This window comes from Bombina bombina, chromosome 2, assembly GCF_027579735.1.
Source record: "Bombina bombina isolate aBomBom1 chromosome 2, aBomBom1.pri, whole genome shotgun sequence".
Classification (NCBI taxonomy): Eukaryota; Metazoa; Chordata; class Amphibia; order Anura; family Bombinatoridae; genus Bombina; species Bombina bombina.
The window spans coordinates 354,684,762-354,704,008 of NC_069500.1; the positions used below are offsets into that span (position 1 = coordinate 354,684,762).

Below are 19,247 nucleotides of genomic sequence, written 5' to 3' on the forward strand. Positions count from 1 at the left end.
GTAATAATTATACAAATTATTTAAGACTTTATGAATAATAAAACCTAACCAATAGTATTTAAAGGGACAGTCTAGTCAAAAACAAACTTTCATGATTCAGATAGGGCATGTAATTTTAAACAATTTTCCAATTTACTTTTATCACCAATTTTGCTTTGTTCTCTTGGTATTCTTAGTTGAAAGCTTAACCTAGGAGGTTCATATGCTAATTTCTTAGACCTTGAAGGCCGCCTCTTAAGAATGCATTTTAACAGGTTTTTCACCACTAGCGGGTGTAGAGGGTTTTAGTTCATGTATTTCATATAGATAACACTGTGCTCATGCACGTGAAGTTACCTGGGAGCCATCACTGATTGGCTAAACTGCAAGTCTGTCAAAAGAACTGAAATAAAGGGGCAGTTTGTAGAGGCTTAGATACAATATATATATATATATATATATATATATATATATATATATATATATATATATATATAAATAAATATAACTGTTGGTTATACAAAACTGGGGAATGGGTAAAAAAAGGGATTATCTATCTTTTAAAACAATAACAATTCTGGTGTAGACTGTCCCTTTAAGTTATGTCTGTAAAATTCAATCTGGTGCTCTTGTTTCTTTACTTTTTACAGTTATACTGCATCAGTTTAAAGTAATTTAGCATATGAGTATTATGTCCCTTTAATAACTAATACTGTAAATGTTCACATTTACACATTATAAGGTTATTATAAGAATGCAATAATTTTGCTCTTAAAATAAAGATTTTTTTTGTTTATTCTCTGAACTTGAAATGCACCCTGCTGACTTCTCAAGTCTACCCTGAGATATATATATATATATATATCTTTTCCAAATTGGCTATAACCATGATTAGCCTTGTTGTCTGACGACTATAGCCCAGATTGGCTCCTCTAAATAAGACAAGTGAAGTTTGGCTATTGAAAAAATATTTCAGTAAAAATTATATCAATTATGTCGACTTAGCTGTAATATAATTATATTAACTCTACAGCAACACCACAGAAATGTATTGTAATGGTGATTACTGCCCTCTAAAGTACATAACCGTGTTCCACCAAACCAGAATTGGGAGGAAAAAAGGTTTACATTAAAGGGACATGGAACCCAAATTGTTTTCTTTCATGATTCAGACATACCATCTAATTTTTTAACAACTTTCTAATTTACTATTTACTGCCATGCAGTGCTTCAGATGCCTTCCTAGGTATCTTTAAAAATAAATAAATAAATATATATATATATATATTAAAAAATATATATATATATATATATATATATATATATATATATATATATATATATATATATATATATTATACTGGCAGACTTTCTGCCAATACTTACAGTTATAATATACTTTTTACCTCTGTGATTACCTTGTATCTAAGCCTCTGCAAACTGTCCCTTTATTTCAGTTCTTTTGACAGACTTGCATTTTTAGCCAATCAGTGCAGACTCCTAGGAGCTTCACGTGCCTGAGCTCAATGTTATCTATGTGAAACACATGAATCAACGCCCTCTAGTAGTGAGAAACTGTCAAAATGCTTTCAGATTAGAGGCGGCCTTTAAGGTCTAAGAAATTAGCATATGAACCTCCTAGGTTTAGCTTTCAACTAAGAATACCAAGCGAACAAAGCAAAATTGGTAATTAAAGTAAATTGGAAAGTTGTTTAAAATTACATGCCCTATTTAAATCATGAAAGTTTTTTTTTTTTTTTAAAACTTGACTGTCCCTTTAAGATGGGGGTGACCTTTGGGGGGTGGGGGAGGGAAGGGAGCTGTTTGAGAGGGGTCAGGGGGTGGGATGTGTCAGTTGGGAGGCTGATCTCTACACTAAAGCTAAATTGAACCCTACAAGCTACCTAATTAACACCTTCACTGCTGGGCATAATATAAGTGTGGTGCGCAGCGGCATTTAGCAGCCTTCTAATTATCAAAAACCAATGCCAAATCCATATAGGTCTGCTATTTCTGAACAAAGGGGATCACAGAAAAGCATTTGCAAAAATTTGTGCCATGATTGCACAAGCTGTTTGTAAATAATTTCAGTGAGAAACCTAAAATTGTGAAAAAGTGAACAATTTTTTTATTTGATCGCATTTGGCAGTGAAATGGTGGCATGAAATATACCAAAACGGGCCTAGATCTACTAAAAAAAATAATATATATCAACAATTAAAATTATGGGGAGGCGAAAAGTGAGTTTAAAATCCTCCACTAAATACAAAATATAGAGAAAATAATCTAAATCTAAACAAGTCAGAAGACTTGCTTTAAACCCAGAAACTCTCTGACTACACTGTTTCCAATGCAGCAAAGGAATCTGGGTAAGATATGCAAATGAGGTTCACAATGACTCACTTTTTTACTTTTAGCCTGCTTTTTAAGACAGACTTCCCTTTATGCCATAGCACTGCTGCATTACACAGCTTTGATGCTTAGCTAGGGTTAGTACAGTGATTTAGACCAATCCCAGGACAGCTGTTTCGTGGTTATTGCCAGAGTTTCTGGGTTTAAAGCAAGTCTTCTGACTTGTTTAGATTTGTAAATGGTTTACACAATGAGTTATTTTCTCTATATTTTGTATTTAGTGGAGAATTTTAAACTCACTTTTTGCCTCCCCATAATTTTAATTGTTGTTGAATTTCCCCCAGAAATGAACTTTACCAAGCAGTGATTTAACCTACTCCCAGCTGATTAATAATATTAATATTATATTTATTTTAATAAGAGTTTAGTTAGGGATGTTAGAGTTAGATAGTGTTATTATACTTAATATTTAGATAATATAATAACTATATTAACTATATTAACCCTAATATAATTAGGGTTAATATAGTTAATATATATAATAACTATATTAACCCTAATATAATTAGGGTTAATATAGTTAATATAGCTGGCGGCGGTGTAGGGGGATTAAATTAGGGGGTAATACATTTATTATAGGTAGGGCCGGTGTAGGGGGATTAGATTAGGGGGTAATACATTTATTATAGGTAGGGCCGGTGTAGGGGGATGTAGATTAGATGCAAAAGAGCAGTTTACTTTGTGACAAAGCACCACCAAAAGCCCTTTTAAGGGCTGGTAAAAGATTTTGTTGGCGACGGTGTAGGGGGATCACATTAGGGGATAGTTAATGTAGATGGCGGCGGTTTAGGGGTTAAATACTTTATTAGGGATTGCGGCGGGGGATCGCTGTTGACAGGTAGATAGACATTGCGCATGCGTTAGGGTTTATTTTTAGCTAGTTTAGGGAGTTACGGGGCTCCAATAGACAGCGTAAGGCTTACTACGGCTGCTTTTTGTGGCGAGGTGAAAATGGAGTAAGATTTCTCCATTTTCGCCACGTAAGTCCTTACGCTATATATTGGATACCAAACTGCGCTGGTTTGGTATACCTGCCTATGGCCCAAAAAACTACGGGCGACGGCAGAAATATACAAGCGTAACTTCTAGGTTGAATACTATCATTGATAGCTAGTCATTGAATACAATGTTGCAACGATTCACGCCTGCGCTTTAGGCATAAAATTTTTTGGGTCACGCAGGCGCAAATCGATTGTATGGGGAATGGTGCGCATGCGCAATTGTTCCGGCAATCGGGAAAGCGCATTTGAAGTAATAAAGGCATTATCCGGAAATACATGGAGGGCGGAGCTAGGAACGGCCGGGAATGTAAATATAAAGTGTATTTATAACTATAATATATATAAAAAATTTTTTTAAAAAGTTGCGATCATACTATATATATATATATATATATATTAGATGAGGAATAGAATTCAGGCTGCAAAAACCAAAAACTTTACCTTCATTTTAAACTCACTTTTCGCCTCCCCATAATTTTAATTGTTGTTGAATTTCCCCCAGAAATTAACTTTACCAAGCAGTGATTTAACCTACTCCCAGCTGATGAGTGGCAAAACCACGAAACAGCTGTCCTGGGATTGGTCTAAATCACTGTACTAACCCTAGCTAAGCATCAAAGCTGTGTAATGCAGCAGTGCTATGGCATAAAGGGAAGTCTGTCTTAAAAAGCAGGCTAAAAGTAAAAAGGTGAGTCATTGTGAACCTCATTTGCTGCATTGGAAACAGTGTAGTCAGAGAGTTTCTGGGTTTAAAGCAAGTCTTCTGACTTGTTTAGATTTGTAAATGGTTTACACAATGAGTTATTTTCTCGCTCTCTCTCTCTCTCTCTCTCTATATATATATATATATATATATATATATATATATATATATATATATATATATATATTATATATACATACATATACACACATGTGAAGGGTTATGGAAGAGAACTTGTATTGTAATAGAGAAACCTTCCACTCTGGCTATTTAAAAAAACAAAAACAAAACCCATAGACAATATATATGCAACGCACACATTTATTTTAACCCCGCACTATTAATAAAAACCCAAAACCCTAAACGACCGGTTAAGGGGTTAAATAAAAGCACAGTTACACATTATGAACATTTTAAGAGAATTTTAACTTTAAAAATAAGAAACATGATAGCCATATTTTAAATATTTTGCTTCCCCTTTTACTTCAGAAATATATGTCCCCAATTGGTTTAACTGGTAAGAACAGTAAAACAAAGAATTGTATACTAACATAATGACTGTGGCAAGCCTTGGTGGAGTTTGGCTACTGAAAAACAATAGTAGCAACCAAGATGTTAACATGTTTAAAAAATGTTTAAATTTGGCTGATATGTTATTATATAGCAATACAATAGAAATGTCTCATTACAAGGAGTTTAATGTCCCTTCAGAAGTCATCTGATTAAATGGATAAGAACCCCAATTGTTTTCTTTCATGATTCAGACAGACATGCAATTTTTAAACAACTTTCTAATTTACTTCTATTTTCAAATGTTCTTCATTCTCTTGGTACCCTTTGTTGCAGGGAGGTAAGCTCAGGAGCGTGCACGTGTCTGCAGCACTACGTCAGCAGTTTTGCAAGAGCACTAGATGACCGCACTATTTCCTGCCACGTAGTGCTCCAGTTTTTTTCAATTGTATGCTCTATGTGAATCACAAAAGAAAAATTTTGGGTTGCACTTCGGAAAACCCAAAATTTTCTCTCATGATTAGGATAAAACATTCAATGTTAAACAACTTTTCAATTTACTTCTATCTTCAAATTTGCTTCATTCTCTTGTTATCCATTGCACTTCTGGCAGCTAGATGAACACATCTAGTTAGCCAACCACAAGAGACAAATGTGTGCAGGCACCAATCAGCAGCTAGCTCCCACTAGTGTAGGAAATGTGCATTTTTTTTAACAAGGGATACCAAAACAACTAAGTACATTTTAAAATAGAAGTGAACTTATAGGGCCAGTAAACCTAGCAAATAATGTTATATAATTCTGCACATAGTGCAGAATTATATAACATTAGCTTAGCGCCAGATTTCTAAAGTGAAGGGTTAAATAGATATCTCGCAAAGAAAACAGAATGCTGCTCCTGGCTCTACTGAGTGGGTCTGTTTTCTTCTCCAAAGCGCATCGCGGGCACGGGTCTAATCACAACGCGCCAATAGCACTATTAAACTCAATGTAGCTCGCTCCCGCTCTGCTCTGGTCTCTACATTGAGTTTAATAGCGCAATTGGGCCAGCTGTGACTAGACAGCTTGCCCAGATGCGCTTAGGAGAAGAAAACAGACCCACTCAGCAGAGTCAGGAGCGGCGTTCTGTTTTCTTTGCGGGATATCTATTTAACCCATCACTTTAGAAATCTGGTGCTAAGCTAATGTTATAAAATATGGCTACTATGTGCAGAATTATATAACATTATTTGCTAGGTTTACTGGTTTTAAGTGTCTTCAAATTATATGCTCTGAATCCTGCAAAGTTAATTTTTACTTTCCTATCCCTTTAAGGACCACAATCTTATGCTATTACTATTGTTAGCCAATGGGAGGGAAACTACCTTGTAACACTACACAAAAAGGAAGATATTTTACCTCAAAATTTCCACAGTAGCCACATCCCATTGTGAAGGGGCAATAATCAGCCAATCAGGATGCTAGTTCCTGGATGCAAAGGAACTTGTATCAGTCCTTAGTTTAAGAGAGAAGTTTACTAAGAAATCTTGTGGGATTTCAGTGAAATCTCATGAGATCAAAGTACTGATTTTTCCGCCAATATGCAGCTGACAGTAGCTGAAGAATAACAGTTCACACTCACAGAGAATAACTCTGGTGAGCTGAGGAAATTTTTAAGTAAAATATCTTCCTTTTTTAAGATAGAGAGGAGATGATCATGTGATATTTTTCCGCCAGTTTTTCCCCCCAGTTATGCTGCATCACTTTCAAGTGATTTAGCATATGAGGAGTATTATGTCCCTTTAACATGTATCACTACACTAACATCAGTCTGTGGACTCACCTTAAGGCAACCTGGGTGGATAATTTCGTTACAGATTGAGCATTCCATTAACATAACATTAAACTTTGCTTCTTGTTCTTCCACACAATCTTCTTTTCCTGCTTCTCCACACACCAAACAAACAGCTGTATGTGGGAGGACGGGCTGTGGGAGCAAAAATAAACATTATTACATAAAAACAAATCCTTTGGCCGAGTTAGAAAGTTTACACACAATTTGCAAACCACGTGTTGGAAGGCGTCAGAGAAAAACTCAAGTAGAAAAAGGAAAGTAAAACACTCCTTACATGGGAGGAAAACAAGAGTCAGGGACTGACTATATCAAACGTAAGTGACAAACACAATATGTTGGATGTGTTAAATATTCAGCATATTAACATATTTTAGTTGTTTTAGAACATTTCCAGAGAGCTAGGAAATATACAAACAAGAAATAAACATCTAAAAACATAATAATCAGAACTTACAGACCCGTCCCTCCACAGAAGCACTAACATATACAAAGAACATAGAAAAGTTACGTACAGCAATGCACTGCCTCATTATACACGACTGTTTCATCCTTCCTGGTCCTCCAAACTTCTTCATGTCTTTGCAGAAATGGCATTCGCCACACTCGGTGCGCAGACATGCCTCACACTTACGGCACCGTGTCCGTCGCCGTCGAGCCCCTGAACTCGTCCTGTTTGCTGCAAGTTTCACTCCAGGGGAGGTGGCAATCTTCCCTTTGGGCCTCCCGACTGCACGGTTCTATAGAAGAAGAAAAAAAAAAAATCTGCAGTTATTATATATAATTAAGCAAGAGTGAGTAAGATTATTTTTAAAATTATTTTCTTGGACTAAACTCCAGAGCCCACTGAATCTCACATTTTAAAAGGGACATGAAACCCAAGATTTCTCTTTCATGATTCAGTTAGAGCACGTTATTTTAAACAACTGTCCAATTTCCTCCTATTTAGAAATTTGCTTCATTCTCTTGGTATCCTTTGTTAAAGTAGAACGCTATTTTGCTGTGAGGTGACGTTTCCATCTCTTAGCAAATAGCCATGCAGGCCAGCTGGTGTCAAGCCATATAGCCCGCATGGCTATTGGCTAAGAGGTGGAAACATCACCTCTCAGCAAAATAGCGTTTTGGTGTGGGTCTGCCTGAGCAGCTCAGTGCGGCAAATCCTTTAAACAAATAAGAAAATGTATGCTTACCTGATAAATTTGTTTCTTTTTAGACACAATGAGTCCACGGATTTCATCCTTACTTGTGGGATTACGCCTCCTGGTCAGCAGGAGGAGGCAAAGAGCACCACAGCAGAGCTGTATATATAGCTCCTCCCTTCCCTCCCACTCCAGTCATTCGACCGAAGTTAGCAATAGAAAGGAAAAGCCAAGGTGCAGAGGTGTCTGAAGTTTACAAAAATTAATAACCTGTCTCAGAACAGGGCGGGCCGTGGACTCATCGTGTCTAAAAAGAAACAAATTTATCAGGTAAGCATAAATTTTCTTTTCTTTTTAAAGACACGATGAGTCCACGGATTTCATCCTTACTTGTGGGATACACTACCAAAGCTATAGTACACGGATGAAAAGGGAGGGACAAGACAGGGAACCTAAACGGAAGGCACCACTACTTGAAGAACCTTTCTCCAAAAAACAGCCGCAGCAAAAATATCAAATTTGTAAAAGTTAGAAAACGTGTGAAGAGAGGACCAAGTTGCAGCCTTGCAAATCTGGTCAACAGAAGCATCATTTTTGAATGCCCATGAGGAAGCAACAGCCCTAGTGGAATGAGCTGTAACTCTAACAGGAGGCTGCTGTTCAGCAGTCTCATATGCAAAACGGATGATACTCTTCAGCCAAAAAGAAAGGGAGGTAGCCGTAGCTTTCTGACCCTTACAGTGTCCAGAAAAAAGGACAAATAAAGAAGACTATTGACAAAAGTCCTCAGTCGCTTAAAAGTAATATAGGAAAGCACAGACCACATCCAAATTGTGCAAAAGAAGTTCCTTCTGGAAGAAGGAGTAGGACACAAGAAAGGAACAACAATCTCCTGATCAATGTTCTTGTTTGAAACAACCTTAGGAAGACAACCAAGTTTAGTACGAAAAACCACCTTATCCGAATGAAAAATAAGGTAAGGTGAATTATATTGTAATGCCGAAAGCTCAGACACTCTTCGAGCAGCAGAAATGGCAACAAGAAATAAAACTTTCCAAGATAACAACTTAATATCTATGGAATCCATAGGTTCAAACGGAACCCCTTGAACTTTAAGAATGAAATGCAAACTCCATGGAGGAGCAATTGGTTTAAACACAGGTCTGATTCTAATCAAAGCCTGACAAAAAAAAATGAACATCTGGTACATCCGCCAGACGCTTGTGTAACAAATAAATAAGGCAGAGATCTGACCCTTTAGGGAACCTGCCAATAAACCCTTCTCCAATCCTTCTTGGAAAAAGACAAAATACCGGAAATCCTAACTCTACTTCATGAGTAGCCCTTGGATTCACACCAATAAAGATATTTACGCCATATCTTATAGAAAATCTTCCTAGTCACAGGGTTATGAACCTAGATCATGGTCTCTAAGATCGAATCAGAAAACCCCCCGCTTGGAGAGGATTAAGCGTTCAATCACCCAGCAGTCAGCTTCAGAGAAACTAGATTTTGGTAAAGGAAGGGCCCTTGAATGAGAAGGTCCTTCCTCAACGGAAGCCTCCAAGATGGCAGGAACATGTCCACTACATCTGCATACCAAATCCTGTGAGACCAGGCCGATGCTATGAAGATCACCAAGGCCCTCTCCTGTTTGATTTGAGCAGTTACCCGAGGAAGAAAAGTAAACGGAGGAAATAGGAATGCTAAACTGAAGTTCCAAAGAACCGCCAGAGCATCTATCAGCGCCGCCTGGGGGTCCCTGGGCCTTGACCCGAATCTCGGGAGCTTGGCATTCTGTTGTGATGCCATGAGAACCCCACTTAAGAGTCATCGACCACCCTTGGGGATCGCCGACAGACAGCAGGAGTAGACTTTCGCCCACTGGATTACCATGACTACTTCTGTCATCGCTAAGGAACTCTTGTCGTTCCTCCCCGATGATTGATGTAAACCACAGAAGTCAGGATGTCAAACAGGAACCTGACAAACTGTACCGAGGCCAACTGGGCCAGGTCAGAAGAGTATGAAAGCTCGCACTCAGCTCCAAACTGATAACAAGTAGAACAGACTCTGACTGAGTCCAAACACCCTGAACCTTTAGCTATCCCAAGCCCCCGTACTAGAAGGCTAGCGATTAATGTCACAACCACCCAACACGATCTGCGAAAGCAGGATCCCAGGGGCAGATAAACTGACAACCATTTCAAAGTACCAGCACCAATGGGAGGATCTGAACTCCCAAACTTCTGTTTTCCAAACACTTGAACGAATCATTAAGCTATTTCAGAAAGATAGCCACGGTAGAAAAAAAAAAAAATCTCCTGTCTCCTGCTTCGAGGAAAATTAGAGGAGACAAGTCCGCATAAACTTCCTCACAGTGTTTGAACATATTTAACTGCAAAGAAATGAAGTTAACCAGACCAAACAGGATGATGTCCGTCTGATACTTCCGTGCACTGAACCACTGATGTACAAAGAGTGGACTGCAGAACTAGACCAAAGTCGAAATCCTCATTTTTCCTAAGAAAAATAGTTATCTCTTCCAAATTCACCTTCCAACCGAGTAATTGCAGGAAGGAAAAACAGAATTTATGTTTACCTGATAAATTTCTTTCTCCAACGGTGTGTCCGGTCCACGGCGTCATCCTTACTTGTGGGATATTCTCTTCCCCAACAGGAAATGGCAAAGAGCCCAGCAAAGCTGGTCACATGATCCCTCCTAGGCTCCGCCTACCCCAGTCATTCGACCGACGTTAAGGAGGAATAATAGCATAGGAGAAACCATATGGTACCGTGGTGACTGTAGTTAAAGAAAATAAATTATGAGACCTGATTAAAAAACCAGGGCGGGCCGTGGACCGGACACACCGTTGGAGAAAGAAATTTATCAGGTAAACATAAATTCTGTTTTCTCCAACATAGGTGTGTCCGGTCCACGGCGTCATCCTTACTTGTGGGAACCAATACCAAAGCTTTAGGACACGGATGAAGGGAGGGAGCAAATCAGGTCACCTAAATGGAAGGCACCACGGCTTGCAAAACCTTTCTCCCAAAAATAGCCTCAGAAGAAGCAAAAGTATCAAACTTGTAAAATTTGGTAAAAGTGTGCAGTGAAGACCAAGTCGCTGCCCTACATATCTGATCAACAGAAGCCTCGTTCTTGAAGGCCCATGTGGAAGCCACAGCCCTAGTGGAATGAGCCGTGATTCTTTCGGGAGGCTGCCGTCCGGCAGTCTCGTAAGCCAATCTGATGATGCTTTTAATCCAAAAAGAGAGAGAGGTAGAAGTTGCTTTTTGACCTCTCCTTTTACCTGAATAAACAACAAACAGGGAAGATGTTTGTCTAAAATCCTTTGTAGCATCTAAATAGAATTTTAGAGCGCGAACAACATCCAAATTGTGCAACAAACGTTCCTTCTTTGAAACTGGTTTCGGACACAGAGAAGGTACGATAATCTCCTGGTTAATGTTTTTGTTAGAAACAACTTTTGGAAGAAAACCAGGTTTAGTACGTAAAACCACCTTATCTGCATGGAACACCAGATAAGGAGGAGAACACTGCAGAGCAGATAATTCTGAAACTCTTCTAGCAGAAGAAATTGCAACTAAAAACAAAACTTTCCAAGATAATAACTTAATATCAACGGAATGTAAGGGTTCAAACGGAACCCCCTGAAGAACTGAAAGAACTAAATTGAGACTCCAAGGAGGAGTCAAAGGTTTGTAAACAGGCTTGATTCTAACCAGAGCCTGAACAAAGGCTTGAACATCTGGCACAGCTGCCAGTTTTTTGTGAAGTAACACCGACAAGGCAGAAATCTGTCCCTTCAGGGAACTTGCCGATAATCCTTTTTCCAATCCTTCTTGAAGGAAGGATAGAATCCTAGGAATCTTAACCTTGTCCCAAGGGAATCCTTTAGATTCACACCAACAGATATATTTTTTCCAAATTTTGTGGTAAATCTTTCTAGTTACAGGCTTTCTGGCCTGAACAAGAGTATCGATAACAGAATCTGAGAAACCTCGCTTCGATAAAATCAAGCGTTCAATCTCCAAGCAGTCAGCTGGAGTGAAACCAGATTCGGATGTTCGAACGGACCCTGAACAAGAAGGTCTCGTCTCAAAGGTAGCTTCCAAGGTGGAGCCGATGACATATTCACCAGATCTGCATACCAAGTCCTGCGTGGCCACGCAGGAGCTATCAAGATCACCGACGCCCTCTCCTGATTGATCCTGGCTACCAGCCTGGGGATGAGAGGAAACGGTGGGAACACATAAGCTAGTTTGAAGGTCCAAGGTGCTACTAGTGCATCCACTAGAGCCGCCTTGGGATCCCTGGATCTGGACCCGTAGCAAGGAACTTTGAAGTTCTGACGAGAGGCCATCAGATCCATGTCTGGAATGCCCCAAAGTTGCGTGACTTGGGCAAAGATTTCCGGATGGAGTTCCCACTCCCCCGGATGCAATGTCTGACGACTCAGAAAATCCGCTTCCCAATTTTCCACTCCCGGGATGTGGATAGCAGACAGGTGGCAGGAGTGAGACTCCGCCCATAGAATAATCTTGGTCACTTCTTCCATCGCTAGGGAACTCCTTGTTCCCCCCTGATGGTTGATGTACGCAACAGTCGTCATGTTGTCTGATTGAAACCGTATGAACTTGGTCCTCGCTAGCAGAGGCCAAGCCTTGAGAGCATTGAATATCGCTCTCAGTTCCAGAATATTTATCGGTAGAAGAGATTCTTCCCGAGACCAAAGACCCTGAGCTTTCAGGGATCCCCAGACCGCGCCCCAGCCCATCAGACTGGCGTCGGTCGTGACAATGACCCACTCTGGTCTGTGGAATGTCATCCCTCGTGACAGGTTGTCCAGGGACAGCCACCAACGGAGTGAGTCTCTGGTCCTCTGATTTACTTGTATCTTTGGAGACAAGTCTGTATAGTCCCCATTCCACTGACTGAGCATGCACAGTTGTAATGGTCTTAGATGAATGCGCGCAAAAGGAACTATGTCCATTGCCGCTACCATCAACCCGATCACTTCCATGCACTGAGCTACGGAAGGAAGAGGAACGGAATGAAGTATTCGACAAGAGTCCAGAAGCTTTGTCTTTCTGGCCTCTGTTAGAAAAATCCTCATTTCTGAGGAGTCTATAATTGTTCCTAAGAAGGGAACCCTTGTTGACGGGGATAGAGAACTCTTTTCCACGTTCACTTTCCAGCCGTGCGATCTGAGAAAGGCCAGGACGATGTCCGTGTGAGCCTTTGCTCGAGGGAGGGACGACGCTTGAATCAGAATGTCGTCCAGGTAAGGTACTACTGCAATGCCCCTTGGTCTTAGCACAGCTAGAAGGGACCCTAGTACCTTTGTGAAAATCCTTGGAGCAGTGGCTAATCCGAAAGGAAGCGCCACGAACTGGTAATGTTTGTCCAGGAATGTAAACCTTAGGAACCGATGATGTTCCTTGTGGATAGGAATATGTAGATACGCATCCTTTAAATCCACCGTGGTCATGAATTGACCTTCCTGGATGGAAGGAAGGATAGTTCGAATGGTTTCCATCTTGAAAGATGGGACCTTGAGAAATTTGTTTAAGACCTTGAGATCTAGGATTGGTCTGAATGTTCCCTCTTTTTTGGGAACTATGAACAGATTGGAGTAGAACCCCATCCCTTGTTCTCTCAATGGAACAGGATGAATCACTCCCATCTTTAACAGGTCTTCTACACAATGTAAGAACGCCTGTCTTTTTATGTGGTCTGAAGACAACTGAGACCTGTGGAACCTTCCCCTTGGGGGAAGTCCCTTGAATTCCAGAAGATAACCCTGGGAGACTATTTCTAGCGCCCAAGGATCCAGAACATCTCTTGCCCAAGCCTGAGCGAAGAGAGAGAGTCTGCCCCCCACCAGATCCGGTCCCGGATCGGGGGCCGATATTTCATGCTGTCTTGGTAGCAGTGGCAGGTTTCTTTGCCTGCTTTCCCTTGTTCCAGCCTTGCATTGGTCTCCAAGCTGGCTTGGCCTGAAAAGTATTACCCTCTTGCTTAGAGGACGTAGCACCTTGGGCTGGTCCGTTTTTACGAAAGGGACGAAAATTAGGTCTATTTTTTGCCTTGAAAGGCCGATCCTGAGGAAGGGCATGACCCTTACCCCCAGTGATATCAGAGATAATCTCTTTCAAGTCAGGACCAAACAGCGTTTTCCCCTTGAAAGGAATGTTTAGTAGCTTGTTCTTGGAAGACGCATCGGCCGACCAAGATTTCAACCAAAGCGCTCTGCGCGCCACAATAGCAAACCCAGAATTCTTAGCCGCTAACTTAGCCAATTGCAAAGAGGCGTCTAGAGTGAAAGAATTAGCCAATTTGAGAGCATTGACTCTGTCCATAATCTCCTCATAAGGAGGAGAGTCACTATCGAGCACCTTAATCAGTTCATCAAACCAGAAATATGCGGCTGTAGTGACAGGGACAATGCATGAAATGGGTTGTAGAAGGTAACCCTGCTGAACAAACATCTTTTTAAGCAAACCTTCTAATTTTTTATCCATAGGATCCTTGAAAGCACAACTATCCTCTATGGGAATAGTGGTGCGTTTGTTTAAAGTAGAAACCGCTCCCTCGACCTTGGGGACTGACTGCCATAAGTCCTTTCTGGGGTCGACCATAGGAAACAATTTTTTAAATATGGGGGGAGGGACGAAAGGAATACCGGGCCTTTCCCATTCTTTATTAACAATGTCCGCCACCCGCTTGGGTATAGGAAAAGCTTCTGGGAGCCCCGGCACCTCTAGGAACTTGTCCATTTTACATAGTTTCTCTGGGATGACCAAATTTTCACAATCATCCAGAGTGGATAATACCTCCTTAAGCAAAATGCGGAGATGTTCCAATTTAAATTTAAAAGTAATCACATCAGATTCAGCCTGCTGAGAAATGTTCCCTAAATCAGTAATTTCTCCCTCAGACAAAACCTCCCTGGCTCCCTCAGATTGGGTTAGGGGCCCTTCAGAGATATTAATATCAGCGTCGTCATGCTCTTCAGTAACTAAAACAGAGCATCCACGCTTACGCTGACAAGGGTTCATTTTGGCTAAAATGTTTTTGACAGAATTATCCATTACAGCCGTTAATTGTTGCATAGTAAGGAGTATTGGCGCGCTAGATGTACTAGGGGCCTCCTGAGTGGGCAAGACTCGTGTAGACGAAGGAGGGAATGATGCAGTACCATGCTTACTCCCCTCACTTGAGGAATCATCTTGGGCATCATTGTCATTATCACATAAATCACATTTATTTAAATGAATAGGAATTCTGGCTTCCCCACATTCAGAACACAGTCTATCTGGTAGTTCAGACATGTTAAACAGGCATAAACTTGATAAGAAAGTACAAAAAACGTTTTGAAATAAAACCGTTACTGTCACTTTAAATTTTAAACTGAACACACTTTATTACTGCAATTGCGAAAAAACATGAAGGAATTGTTCAAAATTCACCAAACTTTCACCACAGTGTCTTAAAGCCTTGAAAATATTGCACACCAATTTTGGAAGCTTTAACCCTTAAAATAACGGAACCGGAGCCGTTTTAAGCTTTAACCCCTTTACAGTCCCTGGTATCTGCTTTGCTGAGACCCAACCAAACCCAAGGGGAATACGATACCAAATGATGCCTTCAGAAGTCTTTTATAAGTATCAGAGCTCCTCTCACATGCGACTGCATGCCATGCCTCTCAAAAACAAGTGCGCAACACCGGCGCGAAAATGAGACTCTGCCTATGCTTTGGGAAAGCCCCTAAAGAATAAGGTGTCTAAAACAGTGCCTGCCGATATTATTATATCAAAATACCCAGAATAAATGATTCCTCAAGGCTAAATAAGTGTTAATATCAATCGATTTAGCCCAAAAAATGTCTACAGTCTAAATAAGCCCTTGTGAAGCCCTTATTTACAATCGTAATAAACATGGCTTACCGGATCCCATAGGGAAAATGACAGCTTCCAGCATTACATCGTCTTGTTAGAATGTGTCATACCTCAAGCAGCAAAGGACTGCAAACTGTTCCCCCAACTGAAGTTAATGCTCTCAACAGTCCTGTGTGGAACAGCCATGGATTTTAGTTACGGTTGCTAAAATCATTTTCCTCATACAAACAGAATTCTTCATCTCTTTTCTGTTTCTGAGTAAATAGTACGTACCAGCACTATTTGAAAATAACAAACTCTTGATTGAATAATGAAAAACTACAGTTAAACACTAAAAAACTCTAAGCCATCTCCGTGGAGATGTTGCCTGTACAACGGCAAAGAGAATGACTGGGGTAGGCGGAGCCTAGGAGGGATCATGTGACCAGCTTTGCTGGGCTCTTTGCCATTTCCTGTTGGGGAAGAGAATATCCCACAAGTAAGGATGACGCCGTGGACCGGACACACCTATGTTGGAGAAACAACATTTAAAATCAGCTTCAGCTGGATTCAAACTCCCAATTTATTGTTTGCAAGGTGACTAACCTTTGTATAAAAAAAAATAACACCCGGATCAGGATGTCATCCCGATAGGGCGCTACTGCAATGCCTCGTAACCGAGGCTTCACCAACAGCAAGACCGAAGGGAATAACCACAAACTGGAAGTGTTTGACAAGAAAAGCAAATCCTTAAAACCTGTGATGATCCTGGAGGAACAGGAATATGCAGGTACACGTCCCAAAGGCCATGAATTGACCTTCTTGGACCCCAGAAAGAATGGAACGAATAACTTCCATCTTGATTAGACTCATGAATAATATCCGTCCGACAGTTCCCTCTCGGAGATCAGAAACTGAAACTATCACCCCAAGTCGGAGAAGCTCCCTACAAGAGGAAGAGCACTTCACAATCTGTCTGGTCTACTGAAATCCCTAAAGACAGAACCTTGGAAGGAGAACCAACGTCAAAACCAATCTTTAAGGACGCAAATCGGAGGCAGGCACTTCTTGCCGTCCTTGATTCAAAAACATGCTTTTTGAACTACATACCCCAAATCCAAAACTGATTGGTTCCTTCCGGAAGGCTCGAACTGCTCCCGCATGGAAAAAGGAGTGTAGGAGTTTCCTTGAAAACTCGAAAAGATTTATTGTTCATCACAAACTTTAGACTCCAGATGAGACATCCGCAGACCAGGATCTTAGCATAACATACTTCAGGCTATTATAGGAAGTTTTTAACCTCCTAGGGAACCGTATGCTAAGACCCACCAACAGAGTCTGACATAGCAAGTATCCATTAGCGTTAGGAGACCTTTTGGGAACTCCAAAATGATGTACACCATGGAATATCACAGTACTGATTAGGCATGACTACGCCCATAATGTCGGAGTCATACAGTTAAGACAAAACCTCCTCAGGAAGTAAATGGAGGTGCTCCACTTAAACTGAAAGAAAACAACTTTAGTAACAGTTTAAACATACATTTGGAAGTGCAGTATGTATGAATGTGGTACTTGTAAAGCGCAGCTAATCACCCGAAAGGGTCCCAAGGCGCTGCTCATTTTATCGACCTTGGAAGGATGAAAAGCCGAGTGGACCTCACCGGGGACCGAATCTGCAACCCTTGGGTTGCTACAGAGCTCAGACACAGTGCCTTGGCCCGCACTGCCTTAGCATGCTGAGCTATCTGCCCGGCTTATAAAGGAAATACCCAGACAAAAGCTTAGACTTTCCCCCCCATATACCACAGAAGTATCTTCCTCTTCAAACTCATGGAAGAAACACAATAAATAGCTACCACTGTATCTGATCAAATACATTCCATCAGAAGTCTTCCCGGTAGCATGGGAAGGGCAGAAAATGCAACATCTATCGACATTACATTAAAAAGCGATGTCTAAAACTTCCGGTGGGCGGCATTCCAAGATGGCTGCACTTCTTTGAAGCTCAGAGACATCTAGTGTAAGAAAAATCCTTTTACAGCCAGGATACATTGCCATCCACGCCTCTCTTGACAGCTCTGCGTGTCCGAGAACCACTGTGGATAGAGGAACTACCACCTTCTCTCCCACGGAAGGCATATTGAAAGGAAAAGACATTTTGGCGCTGTGGCGAGTCTTCTACCGCCACATTGTATATAACAACTTTTGCATTGTAATGGAACAGTGGGCACCGCTATTGGATCCACTAAATACCACGTTCTGCATGATGGGCACAGAATACAACCTTTTTATACAGATAAAACTAATTTTCCAGCCTGCACTGGAGCGCTTGGTCGAAAGCTATGAGAAATTGCAGGAGGAGGTTCTGGTGATGGGGAAGCCCTGTGCTATGGGTTCCACCGGCTCACAGGAATGCTCCGCACTACCCGAGCTACAGGACCTGAAGGAGACTGCCTTATCTGATGGCTCAGCGTTTCCCTACTTATATCTGCCTGGGGAACTCCCGCCCGATGAGAGAGAAAACTGCTTACCTCCACTACAATCCGCCATAGATCCCGCTGGGTCTGAGGGGCTTGCTACGCCTAAGCCTGGGAGCGCTCCATTGGGGGAACAGGCTCCTTCTCTTTATGCAGAGAGGCGAGACGTCGAGGTGCCGGCTGTGTCAGACATACTGCAGAATTTCCTGACACATCACTTTCCTACTGAGATCCCTTCCTTCGCATATCAGGCAAGATGGCCGCCGGACCTGTTTTACACATCTAAAACCACCAGCCCCGACGAGTCCCGCAACGGACTCAGCCTTCTGGAGGGCGACCTGATCGGTTGCGAAGCCGCTATTGATTACAGGAGGAAGCAAAGTGAGCTTTGTTTGGTTAAGGGTATTGGCTGAACTGAATGTCCCCACTGTATAACACTCTTAATTTTCTAGTTAATATATCTGGCTATCCCCCCTGGTTTGTTTGTTTGTGCGAATACTGCAATGCTTCCTCTGATCTGCACCTGCTTTCCCATCCCAGTGAAACGGTTCCAACGACCTACCTGTGGACACATGAATTTACCCTGCCTGACTACCCGAAGCTGCAGGAGATATTAGTTGAGTGCTGTAGCCGACACCAGTAGCGGCTGTAGTAGTGCAGCAACTATGTGAGAGGCTGGTGACAGGCCCGGGTGGACATGGGCGCTGGTTGAACAGTAACCTATATCTACATCAAAAGACAGACAGCCGCTCTATTGCCTCAAAACTCCCTTAAGAAAATCTGCTGGTCACTGAGAAACAACCTATGGTCATAATTGTTTATCCTTTCTAGTACTATTATGCATAAGACATGCTGGTGTTAACTATTTATTTAAACTATTGTGCTTTGTTAGCGACCTCTAATTGCATAATTCAACCCTGCATATTGTATAAGCCTGGCACATGACCCCCCACACTAGACTTCCCAAACTAAAGTTCCCCTGCCCTGACACATACATTTTTCATATCTGATTACGTTTTGCTTAGATCTCTGTTTCTTGCATCTGGCAAACGGAGCAAAAAATTTATCTTTCAGACAACCTCACACACAGATGCCGGGTTCTTAGATTCTGAGATACTGACTCGCTTACTTTAACTCGCAATTCTCTCTTAATATCTAATATAAATAGTGTTTTGAGATGCTAGTCCATATACCACCCACAGCAACAGAAGGTGCCCACCTGACCACTACACTTACAAATCTACCTTAGATACAACAATCATTTGAACACCAAAAATAAAAACTGCA

The 19,247-nt window shown here is 41.2% G+C and overlaps 1 protein-coding gene across 3 annotated transcripts in view; it reads right to left on the minus strand.

Moving 5' to 3' along the window:
• Nucleotides 1–19,247, minus strand: part of KDM2B (lysine demethylase 2B) — a 1,014,988-nt gene that overhangs the window by 119,751 nt on the left and 875,990 nt on the right. For all 3 annotated transcript variants that reach the window (XM_053701743.1, XM_053701744.1, XM_053701742.1), the window contains 2 exons: nt 6,952–7,176; nt 6,428–6,571 (listed from right to left, as the gene is read on the minus strand). In XM_053701743.1, the coding sequence (XP_053557718.1) occupies nt 6,428–6,571; nt 6,952–7,176 (369 nt within the window). The remainder of the gene's footprint in view (nt 1–6,427; nt 6,572–6,951; nt 7,177–19,247) is intronic.